Here is a 20,309-nt window from a genome sequence, read left to right on the forward strand (position 1 = left end):
CACTTTACCATAAGATTCAATCTGATGGTAACCCATTCGCAAATGGGATGGGGTCCCTTTGGGACGCCTTCCCCTTTGTGAATGGTGGCGCAAATATTTTTTAAGAGCAGGCAGTGGTCTCTTAAAACAATAGAAAAAAAACTTTTCATTTTTGTCTTTTAAACGCAATCAGTTTTCCTGTAAGAAAACGGGCTGCATTTAAAAAAAAATGATTGCTTTATTTAAAATCAATCACGGACACGGTGGTGTGCTGACCCCAGCAGGCCACCATCCCTATGATTGTGGCAGTTCCTAACGGCTCACAGATTGCGACCTGCGTCATTAATATTAATGAGGTAGGTCGATTTACAACCCCTTAGGAATTGCAAAATGAAACTCATGGCGTTTCATTCATTAGGAATAGCGATTACCTGTGAATCAAAATTAGGTAATCACTATTCATAATATTGATACATGTGGTCCTTTATTTAAATCTAATTTTAATGCAGAATAAATGTAGGAGTAGAACTGCAGAAATCAGTAACACTGTACAACACACAAAAGCACAGAATGTAAATATTGTGAAAGCAAACCGCATATTAGGCAGTGCAGTTTAAGCATCCCTCCCTACATACATCAAACGTTTGCCATAATGACGATTCAGTATTTAATTGTCAACAAACATGTGTGCCTGAACTTCATCTATTTTCCATTTTAAAGCCCAGGCGGTTTCTGAGATGATGATGTTGCTGAGGGGGCGCTCTGAGCCTCGATGCTTTACTATCTGAAATGTCTTTGAAGATCCATCTCTCTCTGAAAGGGCTGTGGACAGCTCCTTATACCATCCCGTTAATTTATTTTGAGAAACATAAACCTTGTGACCATAATGTCACATAATGAGAGATAGAACGTGGGAATTCACTTGTATGGCTTTTCTAGGCCCGGCTATCTAAATGTATAAAGCTAGAATCATGCAATCAAAACACACATTACATGTAATACACAGTTGTGCATAATAATGAACATTAGCCATTGCAAATGAATAACTAGTCATATGGTGCGATGCCTCAGTGAGCAGTTAAGCAAAGTCACAACGCAAGGAGCACCTAAAAGAAATAAAAGCTCAAATATAAAAGTAAAGTCCACATTTGTAAAGCGCACAATCACCCGTAAGGGTCTCTAGGCGCTGGGGGCCGTCGGGAAGATTAAGCGAGCTATTGCCCAGAGTCACATGGTGCTGGGCTAACCTGCCGCCGGAGCCGGGGATCGAACCGTGGTCCCTAGATTCCAGTGTCAGTCGCCCTGGCCGCGGCGCCACACCTCTTCCTATTATAAATATATAACACTGCTCTATGGAAGCAGGCTTCTGAGTTACATTAGTTACATAACAAGAGTGCTGCATTAAGAATACCACTAGCCGTTCATGTGGATTTACCTTATATACCTGAAGAGCGCTTTGCAGAGTATCCAACCAATGTTAAAGAGTTCATAGATGTCCTTAGGTTCCACTTCGCTTTCCTTTATGTGCAGTTTTATGAGGACAGGTGCTGCAATGGTAGCCTTACAAGTATAGCCCTAGCCTGAGGAACCATGTTGGTGTCAACTATGTCCGTTGTCGCTCTTTCTAAAAACTCGTAAGGGCATGTTTGTCAAGCCGGATGTGAACTTCTTTACAGAACAAGCACTATGAAATGTTCAACAAGGAAAATTGATGAATTGCATACAATTCAATCAGTTGGCTGCAGAGACATTTTGGATAGAGCGAACTCTTGGTATTCTATTTCGAAGGGCTTTCAAGGATGGAGGAAATAATTGGTGTACTAATATGAGTTCCCTGTTTTTTACCTTACCTGATTTAATCAAATCTTGGGTGGCTACACAGATGCTAAATCATTATTCTAAGAAGACCATTGGCTTGGTACAGATGATCGGCTGATCCCCTTTGTGGTCAGGTCTTTTCATAGAACACATCTCATATTACAAATAGACTTTTGGGAAGACCAGGAGACTTTGTCTTTCAGCCTTCTGCCTATAACAAATCCTCCTATCATATTTGCTATTCTTTTTCTGCATCGTCATACACAGACAAATTGTGAAATACAGTCTATTGCAGTGACTTCAGAATACAGCAATGCATCTTGCTTTACTACAAGTTGCAATTGGGAACTAAAGGATAGCTGCATCAAGTGCAATACTTAACAGGATGTTGGTAATATTGTATATTTTTCCTCTGTACCAAGTCATTATATGGACTTTGTTGTGTGTTTTTAAAACCTACACTCTTGTTTTCTTTCATCGAACAGGCTATTTAACTGTGCCACAGAGAGACTGATGTGGCTATTAAAAGAGTAAAATAAACATTTAAGGAATACCGCTGGAAATCTTGCCAACGGGATGATTGTTCCTTTTCACTCACTAGCAGGGGTTCCATTATTCCTTGTGCCCAAAAAGACAGGTGACCTTCATCCATGTATTGACTACAGAGAGTTAAACAGTCAACATCAAGGAACGATATCCCCTTCCTGTTGGTTTGTGAGACTCAGTGTTTTGCCAAATGGGTTCTAGGGGGAGCCTGTCATCTCCCACAAATAAAGAAGGGGATGACTGAAAAACAGCCTTCATAGAACCATTTGGACATCATGAATGCAGAGCGATGCCCTTTGGCCAAGTAATGCACCTGTCATTGCTCAAAGTTCTACCGGCGCCCATCTGGTCAGGCATCATGAGTTAATATCATTGTTATTTGCAAAAAATGTTGATTAAATCGATTAGGAAACAACACCAAGGGCATGAGAAGGATGTTCTCAAAGGACTTTTTGGGCATATTTATTAAGACTTTACCCTGCTGCGAAGTCACTCAAAGTGACTGTTAGAAGTTGGGCTGTTGGTTGACAGGGGTGTGAGCCCTGGTCAAACAACTGCTACAATCCCTTAGAGGGTGAGCTAAAAAAAAAAGTCACTAAATTAACCTGTGCTTAACCCTGTGTAGCTTGGCACAAAAAGCATTCAGCCTTAACTTAGAGGCAATGTGTAAAGTTTTATCATTTGATTTGATTTATAATTGATGAAGTGCAAATGAATGCCCGAAGGCTTCTTGGCGCTGCTCAAAACAGAAACATTATAAGCAGGGAGACAGAGAACACTAATCATGCATGAAAATCCTGTTTTTTTTTGTTTTTTTTTTCCTAAACTTTAATATGGGGGTGGGGGCTATTTTCAACTCCAGAGGTAGACAGTTCCAATTTGGGCCTTACGACGGACTAGGCTCCTGCCTCCCCAGGTAGCCAATCTGTAGGTAGGAACTACCAATTCTCCAGTATTAGGGGTGTCTTTCATAGATTCACATGCCTGAATCATTCCCCGTCGTCGGAGTGGGAGTCCCACGGTATATAAAAAAGCAATAACATGCTATAATAACATTGGAAAAACCAGAAATTCCCAACCAGGAAGTAAAATAGCCCAAGCTACAGTAGAAAAAACTTCCACACTCATGACTATCCTAGTCATTTTGTATAGTCCAAACTACAGCCAATCAGGCGACAGCACCCACCAGAATGTTCTCCCCAGAGGCGCAGGCTGTCAGATTTTCTACCGCACGTCGTGTGAAGGGAGTCTCCCTGAGCTCTGCTCAGTTCTTCTCTATTTTCCTCTTGGAATCTAGTGTTTTTGTCAAGATGTCTTCCAAGAAATTTTCGATCAACTGGTCTCTGATATATGCGTACGCTTTTCCGCCAATATCGCTAGTTCCCAGAGTCCTGCGGAAGATGAAGAAAGAACCGTGCCGGTTGATTCTCATTGCTCCCAGGTGGCCTCGCCAGTACTGGTTCACCGAGCTATTTCTCCTGTCAGAGTGCAAACCGATTCAGTTGACCCCAATTCTGGATTTGCTCTCCATTCAAGATGGACAGATTTACCATCCAGATCCAACGTCACTGAGATTAGCGGCCTGGCGCCTGAGTACCGTGAGTTCGCCCATCTGAACATTCCTGTGGACTGCAAGGAAGTTCTAGCCAAGGCAAGAGCACCTGCTACTATAAAGACGTACAGTCTTAAATGGAAACGCTTTTGTATTTGGTGTCGTTCAGCTGGCATTCATCCTTTTTCAGCTAAACCTGAAGAAATCCTGCCTTTCTTCCTCCATCTAGCGAGATCAGGGTTGTCTCATGCAACCCTTAAGGTATTCCTAGCAGCGATTTCAAGATACCGACAAGATGGGACAAATGCTCTTTATTCTACGAGAATTATACAACAATTCTTTAAAGGCCTTTTTAGAATGTTCCCTCCGATACGTCGTCCACCTCCAGCGTGGCATCTCAACGTTGTGTTGGCGCAACTCATGCGCCACCCATTCGAACCTATCCATCGAGCAGATCTGAAATTTCTCACATGGAAGGTTTCACTGTTATTGGCCCTGACTTCTTCTAGAAGAGTCAGTGATATCCAAGCGTTCACTGTTCAACATCCTTTCTTACAATTCACTAATGACTCTGTAGTGCTCCGCACTAATCCCAAATTCATTCCTAAGGTTCCTTCGGACGTTCATTTAAATGAACCCGTGATCTTAAAGACATTCTTTCCTAACCCACAAACGCCTGCGGAAAGAGCATTGCATACTCTGGACATTGAAAGATGTCTTAAGTTTTATTTACAAAGAACATCTACATTGCGCAGATCTGATCAACTAATTATCACTTATGGTGTAATTCGTAGAGGACAGGCAGTTTCCAAGCAAATAATCGCAAGATGGATATCTGCAGCTATTGCCTTTTGCCACGCACAAGCAGGAAGACCCTTACAAGCAGCTCCTAGAGCGCATTCTACGAGGGCAGTGTCTTCCTCTACGGCCTTATTCGCTGGAGTCCCTCTTCAGCACATCTGCAGAGCGGCAACCTGGGCCAGTCGCCATACTTTTACCAAACACTATTGTTTGGATGCAGCCAGCGAGACCGATGCTTCAGTGGGTCGAGCAGTTCTACGAAATCTTTTCAACTAAGGTGAGCCTCTGTTTCCTACCTCCTATTACTGCTGTCAGACGCTTATTATGTCTCTATATATTGCGTATGCTTTTATGATATGTTTCTTCGCATATTGAATTGCTATGTGCTGTTAATGTTGACAAACTATGCTACCTGTAGCGTCTGACAAGCACAAATATGTACTGCTATCTACTCTGATTCAGGCATGTGAATCTATGAAAGACACCCCTAATACTGGAGAAGAACAATAGTTACTTACCTGTAATCTGTGGTTCTCCAGTATTGGTGTCTTTTATAGATTCACATGCAACCCGCCCACCTCCCCTCAGAGGCTCTTGGGCTACATTGGTTTACCATCACTCCTTGCGAGAAAATCTGAGAGCCTGAGCCTCTGGGAAGAACCTTCTGATTGGCTGTAGTTTGGACTATACAAAATGACTAGGATAGTCATGAGTGTGGAAGTTTTTTCTACTGTAGCTTGGGCTATTTTACTTCCTGGTTGGGAATTTCTGGTTTTTCCAATGTTAATATAGCATGTTATTGCTTTTTTATATACCGTGGGACTCCCACTCCGACGACGGGGAATGATTCAGGCATGTGAATCTATGAAAGACACCAATACTGGAGAACCACAGATTACAGGTAAGTAACTATTGTTCATCTCTAGGTAGGCTGGAGCAAAGATTCCTGCCTGGAAGATACCATCTGAATCTGTCTTTTAGGTATGCAGGGCCAAGGCCATGCAGTGCTTTATAGGCTGTACACAGGTCCTTAAAGGCTATCTATTTACTTACAGGTAGCCAGTGCAGCTTAATGATGGCTTGAGAGGCTGAACTGTATCTAGTGATCTTCATCAGTATACGAACTGCAGGATTTTGTAGAACTTGAAGTTTATTAAATGACTCTTAGCAAATTTTGATATAGACCATTGCAATAGTCTATCCTAGATAGAACTAGAGTTATAATAATGGTCTTTATCATATCAAAGGATATGAATGGAGCAATTTTCTTAACCAGACGCAGAGCAAAAAAGGAGCTCAAAGTGACTCTGTTCACTTGTGCTTTGTATGGTAATTGGTTGCCAATCAGGGCACCTGGCTTTTTTTCCTTCTGGACTGGCACTGGAAGGGTGCTCAGTTCCGCAGGGCACCAGTCAGGGGACCAAAAGTTTGCGTTGTTGCCGAACAAAATGAGTATGGTCTTTGATTAATTTAGTTTTAGGTAGTTTTGGCCCATCCAGCATCCTACTGCACTCATACAGCTACAAAAATTCTTGCCCATATCTGGGCCATTATCAAATGAGGAAACCAAAATGTGATTGTTGTTAGCATACGAAACTAACAACAACCCAAATTATTTGATTAATACTGCCAGGGGGGGATAACCTATAGATTGAACAGCGTTGGGCTCAAAGACGAGCCCCGTGGGACCCCACAAGGCACAATAAAGGGTTTAACAGTCACAAACTGCAGCAGATTTATCTACATTTAGCACTCTGTTCGTGGCACAAAAGTGATGTAAATCACTACAAAATGTTTATTTTTATACTTTACTTCAAGTTTTATGCTAAACAATAGCCTGAAAGTAGCACAAACAGAACCAGTTGCTTCGAACACATCAGTGTACACAAATGTCACTGATTTTTACAGTACAACATACATGCGAGAAGACAACTGTACTGTAAAAACTATTGTAATTTATTTATGTTTCAAAGCACTTGGTTTTTCTTGGAATCTGTTTCTTGTTTGTATTGGGAGGGCCAGTTGCAGGTATTTTAGAGTACGGGCAGCTCCTGTTTTTGTTTTGGTCGTAAATGGGCATTCTCGTGCAATCACCCATGGTTTTGATGCAAAGCCCTATCTACTAACAGTAGAAAAGGTTTTGTGCCAAAAAATGAAAACTTTTTGAGAGTGGCGTTAACTTGGAGAAATGCTTTTATAAAGTTTTCCAACTTTGCATGCGTGCCGCACCATACAGCACACATCCAAAGTGAGAAAAAGTTTGTCTAGACATAATATTTTGTACTGTAAGAGCACCCGTCCTGTACACAACCTATGCAGCTACACTGTCCAGCTGTCTCACGCAATACAGTGCCCATGAAGATTTAGTAAATATACCTCCCTGAATCGGAGTGTATGCAACCTAAAAAGTGTAAGGTTAGTGCATCTGGCCCATAAAGTCTTAATTTAAAGCGGTTGTGTTAAAATGCCATTTCATCCATTTACTATCACTGCAGGAGCTGGAGCGCGACCTCTCACGTACCGCATGTTACCCCTGTATGCTTTAGTCGTTACGCCTGGCCTGAGGAAGGCCATACTCTACGTACCATTGCGCTGCTAGCAGAAACTAAGGGTTTACCAGTAAACCACAAGCCTTTGAGAGATGAAGAAAATACTCAGACCTCACCTGTCAGTGCAGCTCAAGGCCACAGCGTAGGCAGAAAGTTTGGGGACGTGAGTTGAGTCAATTGGCATGGGGACCACTGTTGTAGTTTCAGACAGATTTCCAATTGTTATTTAGTTGGGAGATGGCTCCAGTGGGTGAGTAAAAGGGAGTGATGTTTATGTGGGGTCTTGTCCGCATGACAGTGGTCTGGATTGGCAGCAGGGTAGAGAGACTAGCAGAGGCACTTCAGGGCTCAGGCAACTCGAGGTGCCCTGTTGAGTTTCTCCATCATTCTGAGTGGTCCCAGCCTCTGCCACTCAACCATGGCTGCCTGCATAGAGAATGCACTGTACTTAAACCCTCCTGAAAACCCAACAAGAATTTGTAACCGTCCATTGTCTGGATCCCAAGTGCCATCATTTGCATTTTGACCACCCCCTTTTATGCAATACCCCTTTCTCTTCTTATTTTTCAGTTTCCATCGACGGAGTTGAGTGGAATGATGTCAAGTTTTTCCAGCTAGCGGCTCAGTGGCCTACTCACGTCAAGCACTTTCCTGTTGGCGTCTTCGGCTACACAAAGTGCCCATGACATCCAGCCGCATGTTGATTGACACAACTGTGACAAAGCTTCCAGGCCATAGAATTTGGACCAGCAGTGTTTGACACCAGCATCAAGTCCTCTTTTAACGCATGGAAGGGACGTCAGCATTGGAGAGGGAGTTCAACAGAGACCCGCATCGTCATGCAACAAGACTGTATGACCTGGGAGGATGCTTAACCCTGTGGACAGAGTGTACACTGTGTGACCACTGAGAAGCTTCATTCTAATGAACTGTTACCCCAGTCTGACCCTGAGTACTAAGACTGCACAAGAGTCATGTGTCTTGACAGCTGTCTGACGGTGCAGTCTCTGATGTGAACATCCAGTGACAGCGCAGTCTCTGGTGTGAACATCCTGTGACAGAGCAGTGTCTGATGTGAACATCCTGTGACAGCGCAGTCTCTGATGTGAACATCCTGTGACAGCTCAGTCTCTGATCTGAACATCCTGTGACAGCGCAGTCTCTGATGTGAACCTCCTGTGAGACTGCAGTCTCTGTTGTGAACATCCTGTGACACCGCAGTCTCTGATGTGAACATCCTGTGACAGCACTGCCTCTGATGTGAACATCCAGTGACAGCGCAGTCTCTGGTGTGAACATCCTGTGACAGCACTGCCTCTGATGTGAACATCAGGTGAGACAGTCTCTGATGTGAACATCCTGTGACAGCACAGCCTCTGATGTGAACATCCTGTGACAGCACAGTCTCTGGTGTGAACATCCTGTGACAGCACTGCCTCTGATGTGAACATCAGGTGAGACAGTATCTGATGTGTACATCCTGTGACAGCACTGCCTCTGATGTGAACATCCTGTGACAGCACTGCGTCTGATGTGAACATCCTGTGACAGCACTGCCTCTAATGTGAACATCCTGTGACAGCACTGCCTCTAATGTGAACATCCTGTGACAGCACGGCCTCTGATGTGAACATCCTGTGACAGCACTGCCTCTAATGTGAACATCCTGTGACAGCACTGCCTCTAATGTGAACATCCTGTGACACCGCAGCCTCTGATGTAAACATCAGGTGAGACAGTATCTGATGTGTACATCCTGTGACAGCACTGCCTCTGATGTGAACATCCTGTGACAGCACTGCGTCTGATGTGAACATCCTGTGACAGCACTGCCTCTGATGTGAACATCCTGTGACACCGCAGTCTCTGATGTGTACATCCTGTGACACCGCGGCCTCTGATGTGAACATCTTGTGACAGTGCAGTCTCTGATGTGAACATCCTGTGACAGTGCAGTCTCTGATGTGAACATCCTGTGACAGCGCAGCCTCTGATGTGAACATCTTGTGACAGTGCAGTCTCTGATGTGAACATCCTGTGACAGTGCAGTCTCTGATGTGAACATCCTGTGACACCGCAGCCTCTGATGTGAACATCTTGTGACAGTGCAGTCTCTGATGTGAACATCCTGTGACAGTGCAGTCTCTGATGTGAACATCCTATGACAGCGCAGTCTCTGATGTGAACATCCTGTGACACTGCAGTCTCTGATGTAAACATCCTTTGACAGTGCAGTCTCTGATGTGAGCATCCTGTGACACTGCAGTCTCTGATGTAAACATCCTGTGACAGCACTGCCTCTAATGTGAACATCCTGTGACACCGCAGCCTCTGATGTGAACATCCTGTGACAGCACTGCCTCTTATGTGAAAATCCTGTGACAGCACTGCCTCTGATGTGAAAATCCTCTGAGACCGCAGTCTCTGATGTGAAAATCCTGTGACAGCCCTGCCTCTGATGTGAAAATCCTCTGAGACCGCAGTCTCTGATGTAAACATCCTGTGACAGCACTGCCTCTGATGTGAAAATCCTGTGAGACCGCAGTCTCTGATGTGAACATCCTGTGAGACCAGTCTCTGGTGTGAACATCCTGTGACAGCACTGCCTCTGATGTAAACATCCTGTGACACCGCAGTCTCTGCTGTGAACATCCTGTGACAACACAGTTTCTGATGTGAACATCCTGTGACAGTGCAGTCTCTGATGTGAACATCCTGTGACACCGCAGTTTCTGATGTGAGCATCTTGTGACAGCGCTGTCTCTGATGTGAACATCCTGTGACACCGCAGTCTCTGATGTGAACATCCTGTGACTCCGCAGTTTCTGATGTGAGCATCCTGTGACACCGCAGTCTCTGATGTGAACATCCTGTGACAGCGCAGTCTCTGATGTGAACATCCTGTGACACCGCAGTCTCTGATGTGAGCATCCTGTGACAGTGCAGTCTCTGATGTGAACATCCTGTGACAGTGCAGTCTCTGATGTAAACATCCTGTGACAGCGCAGTCTCTGATGTGAACATCCTGTGAGGATGTGAACATCCTGTGACAGCACTGCCTCTGATGTGAAAATCCTGTGAGACCGCAGTCTCTGATGTGAACATCCTGTGAGACCAGTCTCTGATGTGAACATCCTGTGACAGCACTGCCTCTGATGTGAACATCCTGTGAGACAGTCTCTGATGTGAACATCCTGTGACAGCACTGCCTCTGATGTAAACATCATGTGACACCGCAGTCTCTGATGTGAACATCCTGTGACAACACAGTTTCTGATGTGAACATCCTGTGACAGTGCAGTCTCTGATGTGAACATCCTGTGACACCGCAGTTTCTGATGTGAGCATCTTGTGACAGCGCAGTCTCTGATGTGAACATCCTGTGACACCGCAGTCTCTGATGTGAACATCCTGTGACTCCGCAGTTTCTGATGTGAGCATCCTGTGACACCGCAGTCTCTGATGTGAACATCCTTTGACACCGCAGTCTCTGATGTGAACATCCTGTGACACCGCAGTCTCTGATGTGAACATCCTGTGACAGTGCAGTCTCTGATGTGAACATCCAGTGACACCGCAGTTTCTGATGTGAGCATCTTGTGACAGCGCAGTCTCTGATGTGAACATCCTGTGACAGCGCAGTCTCTGATGTGAACATCCTGTGACAGTGCAGTCTCTGATGTAAACATCCTGTGACAGCGCAGTCTCTGATGTGAACATCCTGTGAGATCACAGTCTCTGATGTGAACATCCTGTGAGATCACAGTCTCTGATGTGAACATCCTGTGACAGCGCAGTCTCGGATGTGAACATCCTGTGACAGCGCAGTCTCTGATGTGAACATCCTGTGACAGTGCAGTCTCTGATGTGAACATCCTGTGAGTCCGCAGTCTCTGATGTGAGCATCCTGTGACACTGCAGTCTCTGATGTGAGCATCCTGTGACACTGCAGTCTCTGATGTGAACATCCTGTGACACCGCAGTCTTTGATGTGAACATCCTGTGACTCCACAGTTTCTGATGTGAGCATCCTGTGACACCGCAGTATCTGATGTGAACATCCTGTGACATGGCAGTCTCTGTTGTGAACATGCTGTGAGACCGCAGTCTCTGTTGTGAACATGCTGTGAGACTGCAGTCTCTGATGTAAACATCCTGTGACACTGCAGTCTCTGATGTGAGCATCCTGTGACACTGCAGTCTCTGATGTGAACATCCTGTGACACCGCAGTCTTTGATGTGAACATCCTGTGACTCCACAGTTTCTGATGTGAGCATCCTGTGACACCGCAGTATCTGATGTGAACATCCTGTGACATGGCAGTCTCTGTTGTGAACATGCTGTGAGACCGCAGTCTCTGTTGTGAACATGCTGTGAGACTGCAGTCTCTGATGTAAACATCTTGTGACAGCGCAGTCTCTGATGTGAGCATCCTTTGAGACTGCAGTCTCTGATGTAAACATCCTGTGACAGTGCAGTCTCTGATGCGAGCATCCTCTGACAGTTCAGTTTCTGATGTGAACATCCTGTGACAGCCAGTTTCCGATGGGAATATCTTGTGACAGCCAGTTTCCTGCCTGGCAAATATATATTTTTTCTCATCAGAGGTTGGAAGCTCCTGACATCCTAAGCCGACCGGAGCCAGTGTGACACAAATCAATCCGTGGTTGCACCTGTGATGACACGGAGACCCCACGCAGTGGGAACAGGATGGCAAGCCAGACATCAAATGTGCCACACTACAATGACTGTCACTGCTGGGGTATAAGACAAGGACAAAGCAGGCTAAAACAGCTCAACTCATCAACAAGACCCCGGGAAGAGGCTGGTGGGTCCAACGCCACTGTGAAAGGATGCAGACTCTACTGATGCGGATGGTGTCACAGTGACCTGAACACGCCGGCATCCTGTCTCAAAGTGTATCCCTTGGTGGTGTGTGGACCACCATCCCAAGACTTAAGTACCTGTTTGTTGACATTGTGTACAGTGTATTTGTTGCCATCACCCCACATTCTGACTGCCAGTGTACATACAATCAGTGAATGAGCGTCACCGGCCAGCAGCGACAGCCAACAAGTGTCGAGCCAATGGAAGCTGGGCTCTCTCAGGGGTGCTCGCGAGGGGCCGGTGCAGTGAAGCACTAAATCCCGACTGCATGAGGGATGTTCCTCGACTGTCCCCTTACAGGGGATCGTCATCCGAGAAGGGATGACGTTAAATTCATGGTCTGGCACTGAATCTTCTACAGGAAATGGAATCTGAAGTCGAGATCAGCTGCCAATTTCTAAAACTTTAATTCTCACACTTACAGTTTTCCATAATAATGTTTATATTTTTTTTTAATTGAAGCATCTAAATTGTGACTAAGTTTTTGTCAATACCGTCACTGTGTACCATTTCTAAATACATGGGTCTGTGAGAGTTGCCGGTAGGGGTAAGAGAAAAAGAGCGCTGTTTCTGTTAATAGATGGCATCGTTTCTCCCTCCCCATGCACTGGCACACTTTAGACCGTCTTGCACTACACACTGCGAGGCTGTGTTCATGATGTGAAGCATAGGTTTTGTGCTTTCAGCACAAAATACTATCCTAAAACATAGGTTCAACCTTTTCAAAGTTTGTATGTTTGCTGTACAGTACGGAAAACATGCAAAGTTGCCTCGATTTTGAAGAAAAGCAAGCTTTAGTCCAACGTTACACCTGCCTTGAGGTGGCACAAATTTTGTCTGAAAGCCTGGTTTACCATTTTAGTATTTATTTAAAACTTTTGTTTTACAGTTTTAGAGAACACATTACAATAGTTGAAGTATGGTGTATAATACATGAGAGGTTGTACATGTGAAGGCATACCTTCGGCCATCCAGCACTCGGTGTCTTGTCAAGGTCCTCCTACAGTGAGACATATCACTCCAAGCTAGCAGGCAAATCAACCCGTCAGTTAAGACTAGATCCCACCCCTCCTCAGAGTCCATTCATCATGGTCTACCATTTTAGTAGCTTAGGCTTTTTTTTTTTTTTGCAATAACAGCGATGGGTGGATGCATGGAAATTGGTCATGTGCAACTCATCGTAAACGTCCTTGGCTCAGTGCTACTCCAAGGCTGGTTGCATAGGAACGGCCATGTGCCACTGTTGGTACACTTCCGTCGTTCAGCACTACTCCATGGCTTCTTGCATAGGAACTGCCATGTACCACCTTTGTACACCATCTTGGCTCAGCGCTACTCCAAGCCTGGTTGCATAGAAACTGCCATGTACCACTCTTTGTACATGTCCTTGGGCTCATTGCTACTCCATGGCTGGTCGCATGGCAAGGGTCATACACCAGTCTTCGTACACTTCCTTGGTTCATTGCTACTCCATGGGTGGTCGCATGGGAAGGGTCATGCACCACTCTTCGTACACTTCCTTGGCTCATTGCTACTCCAGGGCTGGTCGCATAGGAAGGGTCATGTACCACTCTTCGTACACTTCCTTGGCTCATTGCTACTCCAGGGCTGGTCGCATAGGAAGGGTCATGCACCACTCTTCGTACACTTCCTTGGTTCATTGTTACTCCATGGGTGGTCGCATGGGAAGGGTCATGTACCACTCTTCGTACACTTCCTTGGCTCATTACTACTCCAGGGCTGGTCGCATAGGAAGGGTCATGTGCCACTCTTCGTACACTTCCTTGGCTCAGTGCTACTCCATGGGTGGTCGCATGAAGGGTCATGCACCACTCTTCGTACACTTCCTTGGCTCAGCGCTACTCCATGGGTTGTCGCATGGGAAGAGTCATGTACCACTCTTCGTACACTTCCTTGGCACAGCACTACTTTGTGTTATTTAAGGGCTGATGGCCAACGCAAAACATGTTTTGCCCTAGAAAATTAATCCAGTTAGCGCCAGGTTTGAATCACAAAAAGGCCACAAAGTTCCAAGGCCAGAAAGTGCTTGTAAAGCTGGCCATGATATCTTGCTGATGAGCCATGCCAACCCTCCTTATGGATCAAAAGTGCTTTCAAAATTTGTGTTGTAGGGTTGAAAAGTTAATTATTACTCCACTTAAATTAATGGAGTTTAGCACTGCGGTCTCACAAACAGGGTTTACAATTAGCGTCTCCATGTCATTGCAGTGTTTCTACAAGTGTAACAAGGTGTAGTGTTGGGTGTTGTGCCTGTAGTAGAGGTTCAATGCAGACGATAGTGGGAAAATATGAACTCAGACCCCATCCTGTTTCTCAGGAACCTTCTGTTTCTTTTGAATCTCTGTTGAATGGCTGTGTTTGTTTGTTTTTCCATTTCTAAAGGACTGACGCTGTCCAGTGTACTGACCCCAGTAACCGTCTCACTACTGACTGAAATTATTAGGAGGAAGTCATAGGCACAAAGTAAGATACTTTGTTGTGCCACTGGAGAAGGGTAGTCTTTGCATAGTGACACAAAGAAAAGAATGAACAAGAACATGGTATACATCTCAGGTGTTACAGACCATAGAAGCACGTAGAAAGAGCGTAAACACGTAATATTGGATATATTGAAAGCAAGCAGTTCATACAAAGAGTAAGTAAGAAGAGAAAATATTTAAGCGGATGGAGGGAAGAAACTTGCTTTATACACACAATGCTAAGGGAATAAAAAAGGATAGGGAATATGATTCCAAGTGATTCTACCACCCGAAAGGAGAATTGTAGCCAGAAGTGGAGACGAGCATTGTTGTACTCGCTGCTTGTTTCCATACTAGCGGTCTGTGAAAACCACAGTTCCAATAAAGAGCTAGAACGCTAACGGAGTCCAGGAAATGTGCAAGCACTGGCCGCCATACTTGAATCCTACACCTACCTGTGCAATAGGCTGCATAGGACACGCAACGGGTATGCATATGACAACTAGAGGATGTCTATCCACAAAGAATTCTTGTCCTCACCTTGATCAGTTATATACATGCAAAACTGTGTTCATCTAAGAAGGTTGTATTAAACTGTGAACTCCATTAGTGTCTTAAAATATCTACTGTTTTGTTCAGATGAGCATTTATACTAAGGGTATTTGATTTTAAAAAAATATGAATTGTTTCTCTTAGTAAGCAGTATTTATTTTTAATGGTCTGACTATGTTGCAGTTTGGAGATGTCTCAGCAGGTAAACTGAAAATGAAGTATTCGCAAAGTTTTTAAACTAGAAACATCCTTAGTGTCCAATAGCCAAAGGAAGCACAAATGTGATTGTTTATTTTTTATATTGTGGACATACATTCGACATATTAAAGTACCAAACAGAACTGTTACATGAGCTAATATTCAGTTGAATGTGGTGTGAAGTTCGTCAAAGCAACAGGCAGGTTTTTCTTTAGACAAAGGGAGAGAAAGCGCTTTTTGCTTTGGTTAAGAACTACTGAAATTAGTTTTGATGAGACATGAAACTAATTTGACTCCCTAATGTTGTCATAGCAAATCAGATTTTATTTATACACTTTTTCAGTGAGTCTTTCATGCAAACACATCACCAAAAAGCAAGGGACACACAGAGTGAAAAGAAAGGATTTTAAACTTTGTTTAAAGCTTCTTAAAATAACTAGGAAAAAAATAGAAATAAAGAGAACCAAATGGAAACTAAAAGTGTTCTTTTAGCTAAGATTATGTCCCATAGCTTCAGCAGACATGTCATAGCCGCTCTCTTAATAGCAGCCCCTCTCCGAGCATGAAATAGAATTACTGCTTCCTGCACCTCAGACCCTTCCCACTCGCCGCCTTTCTCAAACTCCACTAGATATTTTTTACTCTCTATCGCACTAATACACTCCCTATTCACAGATCGGAAAACACTGGATTCATTCCAATTCTTCCCGGAAAACACTGAATTCATTCCAATTCTTCCAAACCTTCTGATGATGTACTCAGCCATTCCTCAACTTCCCACATTGCCAATCTCTCCACACTGAATACCAGACCAGTTACTTCCAGCTCTTCCCGCACACTGAGCTTAACCTCCTCACCCCCCTGTAAATTGGGATGACCTATCTTTGGGGCTTATGGTAGATAATACAGTCCCAGTTTTTATTGTGTAATACAGTTGAAAACTCTTATATAACTGTTCACCAACCACATCAAACACCCTCCCGCCCCCACCACCACCTCACAGTCTTCAAAATAACAAATTCTAAGGCCACATGCTATGCTCCAAACAACTGTAACAGAACCTTTATCTAGGGAGGTTGAATGCTCCACAACTTATATAGTGAGTTCTAGCACCCTAAATTGCTCTGCCCCTGTGAGGTGGCGAGGGTGGACAGATTCCCTGAAACATACCCATATAGCATTTGATATCCAACCATCTTCAACAGCCTCACAGAACAATCCTTTCCATTAGCCCTGGTGAAGTCAGCAGCTTGTTGGCCGGCTTTCCAAGGCATCTGAAGCACATATGGTAAAGAGCCCCCTGCAAACCACGAAACCCCTTGACGTACACCTGATGACTCTCCAATGACTAAGACCGCCCAAAAGATTCAGAATATCCCAGACTAGATGAGGTTCTGTTATTAAATCCAGTCCAGTAGATGATCTGATCATAAACATCATATTGAGATCCAATTAATATCTTCCGCATCAGAATCTACCACATTCTGCTCACTACTGGGTCTTTCACAACTGCACGTCAGCCGCTAAACACCGAATGGAGATCGCTGATACTGTTTTTGACATTGTTAGAAATGGGTTTTCTGGTTGGCTAAGGCTTGTGCCAAAGCCAACAAGAATGAAGGCAGGGCTGGGCCCAGGGGCCAGCTCACAGGGCCCTTCAGCAGGATGGCGGTTCCTCCTGGTGCCCAGCAGCAACCGGCCCCCCTCTCAGGTCAGAAACAAGTAAGAACAACTTGCATGGGGTCACAGCCCCTTTCTATACACATTTCCTTTGACTGAAGGATGCAGGGTAGGGGGAAAACCAGATGCAGCTGGTTCTGGAGCACTTTGTTGTGCTCAGGGGGCGTGGCTTGGAGGCCGATGAAGCTGGTGGTGTAAGAACTGAGCTCCGCGTCAGCCCCCACGTAATCCTGCAATAACAACCCTAAATGCCCACCTTCGGCGCCGGGACTCGCTGATTGTGGAGTCCCCGGCCCGGTAAGCTGCCCGGTGGCCACTGGGGTGAGCGTGGGGAAATCCTGCGCCTCGAGCGGCCCGAGCTTGCTGCGGCGGTGAAGACAAGATGGCGACAGCTGGGGGATGCGGACTGGGGTCTCCGAGGTTTCCAGGCTGCCTGTGATTAGATCGGGGCCCTAGTTGCGTGTCACCGAGGCCTGAACAGACAAGCCGAGTGCAGGAGACGCCTTACAGTGCATTCGGAGCGAAGTGTCCTGTCGGCGGAGACGGGGAAAGCTGCCTGGCGAGTGAGGGAGTGGCGTTGCCGGAGAGGATGGCGCCTGGCGACCCGGGGATCGGAGTTCGGGCCCCCCGCGAGTACCGGTGCCCGCAGGTGCGGAGGGACACGAGTGGGGATTCCTGGCAGCATTTAAGCCCTACAGTGTCCCAAAATAAACTAAAACACCATCGCCTGAAAGAAGCCCTGGCAGCGGACTAACAAAATGGCGGTGATGCAGGGGATGGCGCAGGAACCTGGAGCGATCGCGCAGCCGGGCCGCTGATTACCGGGAGGCTTCTCAGCGAGGGCTCGGGAGAGGTGCTGGCTAGGACCTCGGGCGAATGCGGAAGGTGGTGGCCCCTAATCAGACTGCGCATTGCGGATCGACCAAAGGCGGATCGGAGGGGACACGAGACTGGAGGAATTGGCGCTGTGCCCCTGAGCTGCTTGGAGGGCGTCGCCCCCCCCCCCCTGCCATCTTCCACTGACTGGGGGGCTCAACGAAGGAGGGGACTGGCCGGGGGTACTCGGTGGAAGAGCCGGCGCGGCCATCCTCCTGGGCGACCTGAAGAGTGGGGTACTGACCCTAACGACACGGGCGGCCGCTGGCCTGGTGAAGGGGGGAGACCCCGGCTGATATCCATTGCCAGGGTGGCATGGGTTGGTGAGCGCTGAACTGCAAGGAGAGGTAGGAGCGCTGGAACAGACCGCGACCTATGGAATGGAGTAGTTGAGACCCAGGAGAAGAGGAGGTGAGCCTTGAGTGGAGGTGGGGACCAGGCTGATCTCATCTTGCGTCGCTGGCGGACTACTAGTGGCCTCGAACGGGTGGCTGACACGAAATCTACCAATCCACGGCTGCGGGGGAGGTGACTCGGTGAGCCCGGGCCCTGGAACCGCACATAGTCCCAGTTCGATCCTGTTGGCAGGGCGGCACTGCTCAACAATCTGAAGGAGAGCAGCAGACCCAAGATGACTTGGAGGCGACGGTGGAGACCAAGATACGCACCTGCAGCGCCAACTTGACCGTATTCTAACTGCGATAGCGGAATCCCGAACGGCCCTGCAGCAGGACATTGCGCAAGTAGCGACGGGGCTGGGGCTCCTGAAGGCAGATCACTCCAAGCTGGTGGACAGGGTAAAACAAGTTGAAGGGACACTGCAAGAGGTCGAACCGGCTCACAAGGTATTGGAGGGCAAGATGGTGGACGTCCTGGATCGTCTTCAAGCGCTGAAGAAGAGGGCGGAGGATGCCGAAAGTCGCAATCGGTGCAATAACATTCGAGTGGTTGGGCTGCCGGAGAAAGTGGAGGGATCAGATATGGTGCGATATCTGGAGGAGTGGTTGCGGGCAACGGTGGCACCCAAGGGCTTATCCTCCTTTTTCACGTTAGAACGGGCACATAGGGTGCCTGCCAAACCCCCGTTGCCAGGGCGGCCACTGCGCCCAGTGGTGGCTAGACTCTTGCATTATAAGGACAGAGATCTGCTACTCCAGAGGGCACGGACTGAAGGTCCCTACGAGGTTGATAATAGCAGGGTAAATATATTTCCGGATTATACTTTGGAGATTCAGCATCGTCGAACATCCTTCTTAACAGTGAAGAGGGAGTTGCGGGGGAAGGCATTCAGTACTCAATGTTCCCTGCGAAACTGAAAATCATGCTGGATGGTAACACTATGTTTCATGATACACCGGAGGCTGCATGGGCATGGCTGGAAATGTATAGAGCTGGTAAAGATCGACCTGAGGCGCAGCTACAGGAACTCATGGAGGGGCTGCCCCAGCACAAGTCCCAGTGCCTTCGACGTAAGCAACGGAAGATTAAGAAACCGTCCCGAGCTCAAACTGACTTGGGAAAGCAAGGTGTGCTGGAGGCGGTGTCGGCAATGTTTGTCAGTCAAGTTGTACAATCACCAGAAGGCACGGACGATGAAGAGGATAAATCGCGATCGGACACAGAAGTGTCGGAAGCTGGGAGTGTTCGATTGCCGCAGGTTACCCCAGCAACAGCTGAGGGACTCATAGATGAGTGACAATATTTGTACGGGACAGCTGGAATCGGTATATGGCGGTAGGGAGTCATAAATGCATACGTATGAAGGAGGGCGGAGGGGCTGTTACCGAGTACAATCACGCTGCCGGTGGGGGGTTTGATACCGGGTGGCGACCCAGGGGCGGGGGACAGGACAGGGACTAGGGTGGCTTATTAGGGATGAGTCTGGTGTGAAAGGGGGATAGGGGGTGGTGACGATCAAGGGGGCTTCAGCGGAGTACACGAGCGGGAGAGCATCCATCGGCGCCGAAACCCCCCCAGATTAGCCCTTAAGGCGATCCTGCGGTGACTACTGCTGGGCTTAGAAGTGTGGTGTGTGTGGGACTGGTTTGGATGGGGACTAACAGTTTAGTTTTAGGTCCTGTTCTTAGGGGGTTGGGGATGTTGGGGTTTGAGATGGGTTTCGGGGTTCGCCGGTGTGTTCAGCGTTAATGGTGGAATGGAGAAGCAGGTGACTTGTGATAATGGGGATGATCCATGATTTGAAATGTATAACTTGGAATGTGAGGAGGCTCCATACTATGACTAGATGTCACAAGGTCCACGCATACTTAATCAGGAGGGGAGTGCACATAGCATTGCTATAGGAGACACATCTCACTAAGTCAGAAGGACTAGCACTGCAGCGTAGATAGAGGGGACAGGTTTTTAGCACAGCTTATTCAGCGTTTGCG

At 46.6% G+C, this 20,309-nt stretch overlaps 1 protein-coding gene across 4 annotated transcripts in view; it reads left to right on the forward strand.

Annotated features, from left to right (window-relative positions):
• LOC144762126 (phosphofurin acidic cluster sorting protein 2-like) overlaps positions 1-8,915 on the forward strand; it is a 642,794-nt gene extending 633,879 nt beyond the window's left edge. For 2 of the 4 annotated variants that reach the window (XM_078647257.1, XM_078647258.1), the window contains exon 24: positions 7,816-8,914. In XM_078647257.1, the coding sequence (XP_078503383.1) occupies positions 7,816-7,931 (116 nt within the window). In that variant the 3' untranslated portion in view covers positions 7,932-8,914. Of the gene's footprint in view, positions 1-7,815 lie in introns of all 4 variants that reach the window. The other 2 variants (XM_078647259.1, XM_078647260.1) reach the window with 2 other exon arrangements.
• Positions 8,916-20,309: the final 11,394 nt, after the last annotated feature.

The sequence above is a fragment of the Lissotriton helveticus genome, chromosome 6 (genome assembly GCF_964261635.1).
Source record: "Lissotriton helveticus chromosome 6, aLisHel1.1, whole genome shotgun sequence".
Taxonomy (NCBI): Eukaryota; Metazoa; Chordata; class Amphibia; order Caudata; family Salamandridae; genus Lissotriton; species Lissotriton helveticus.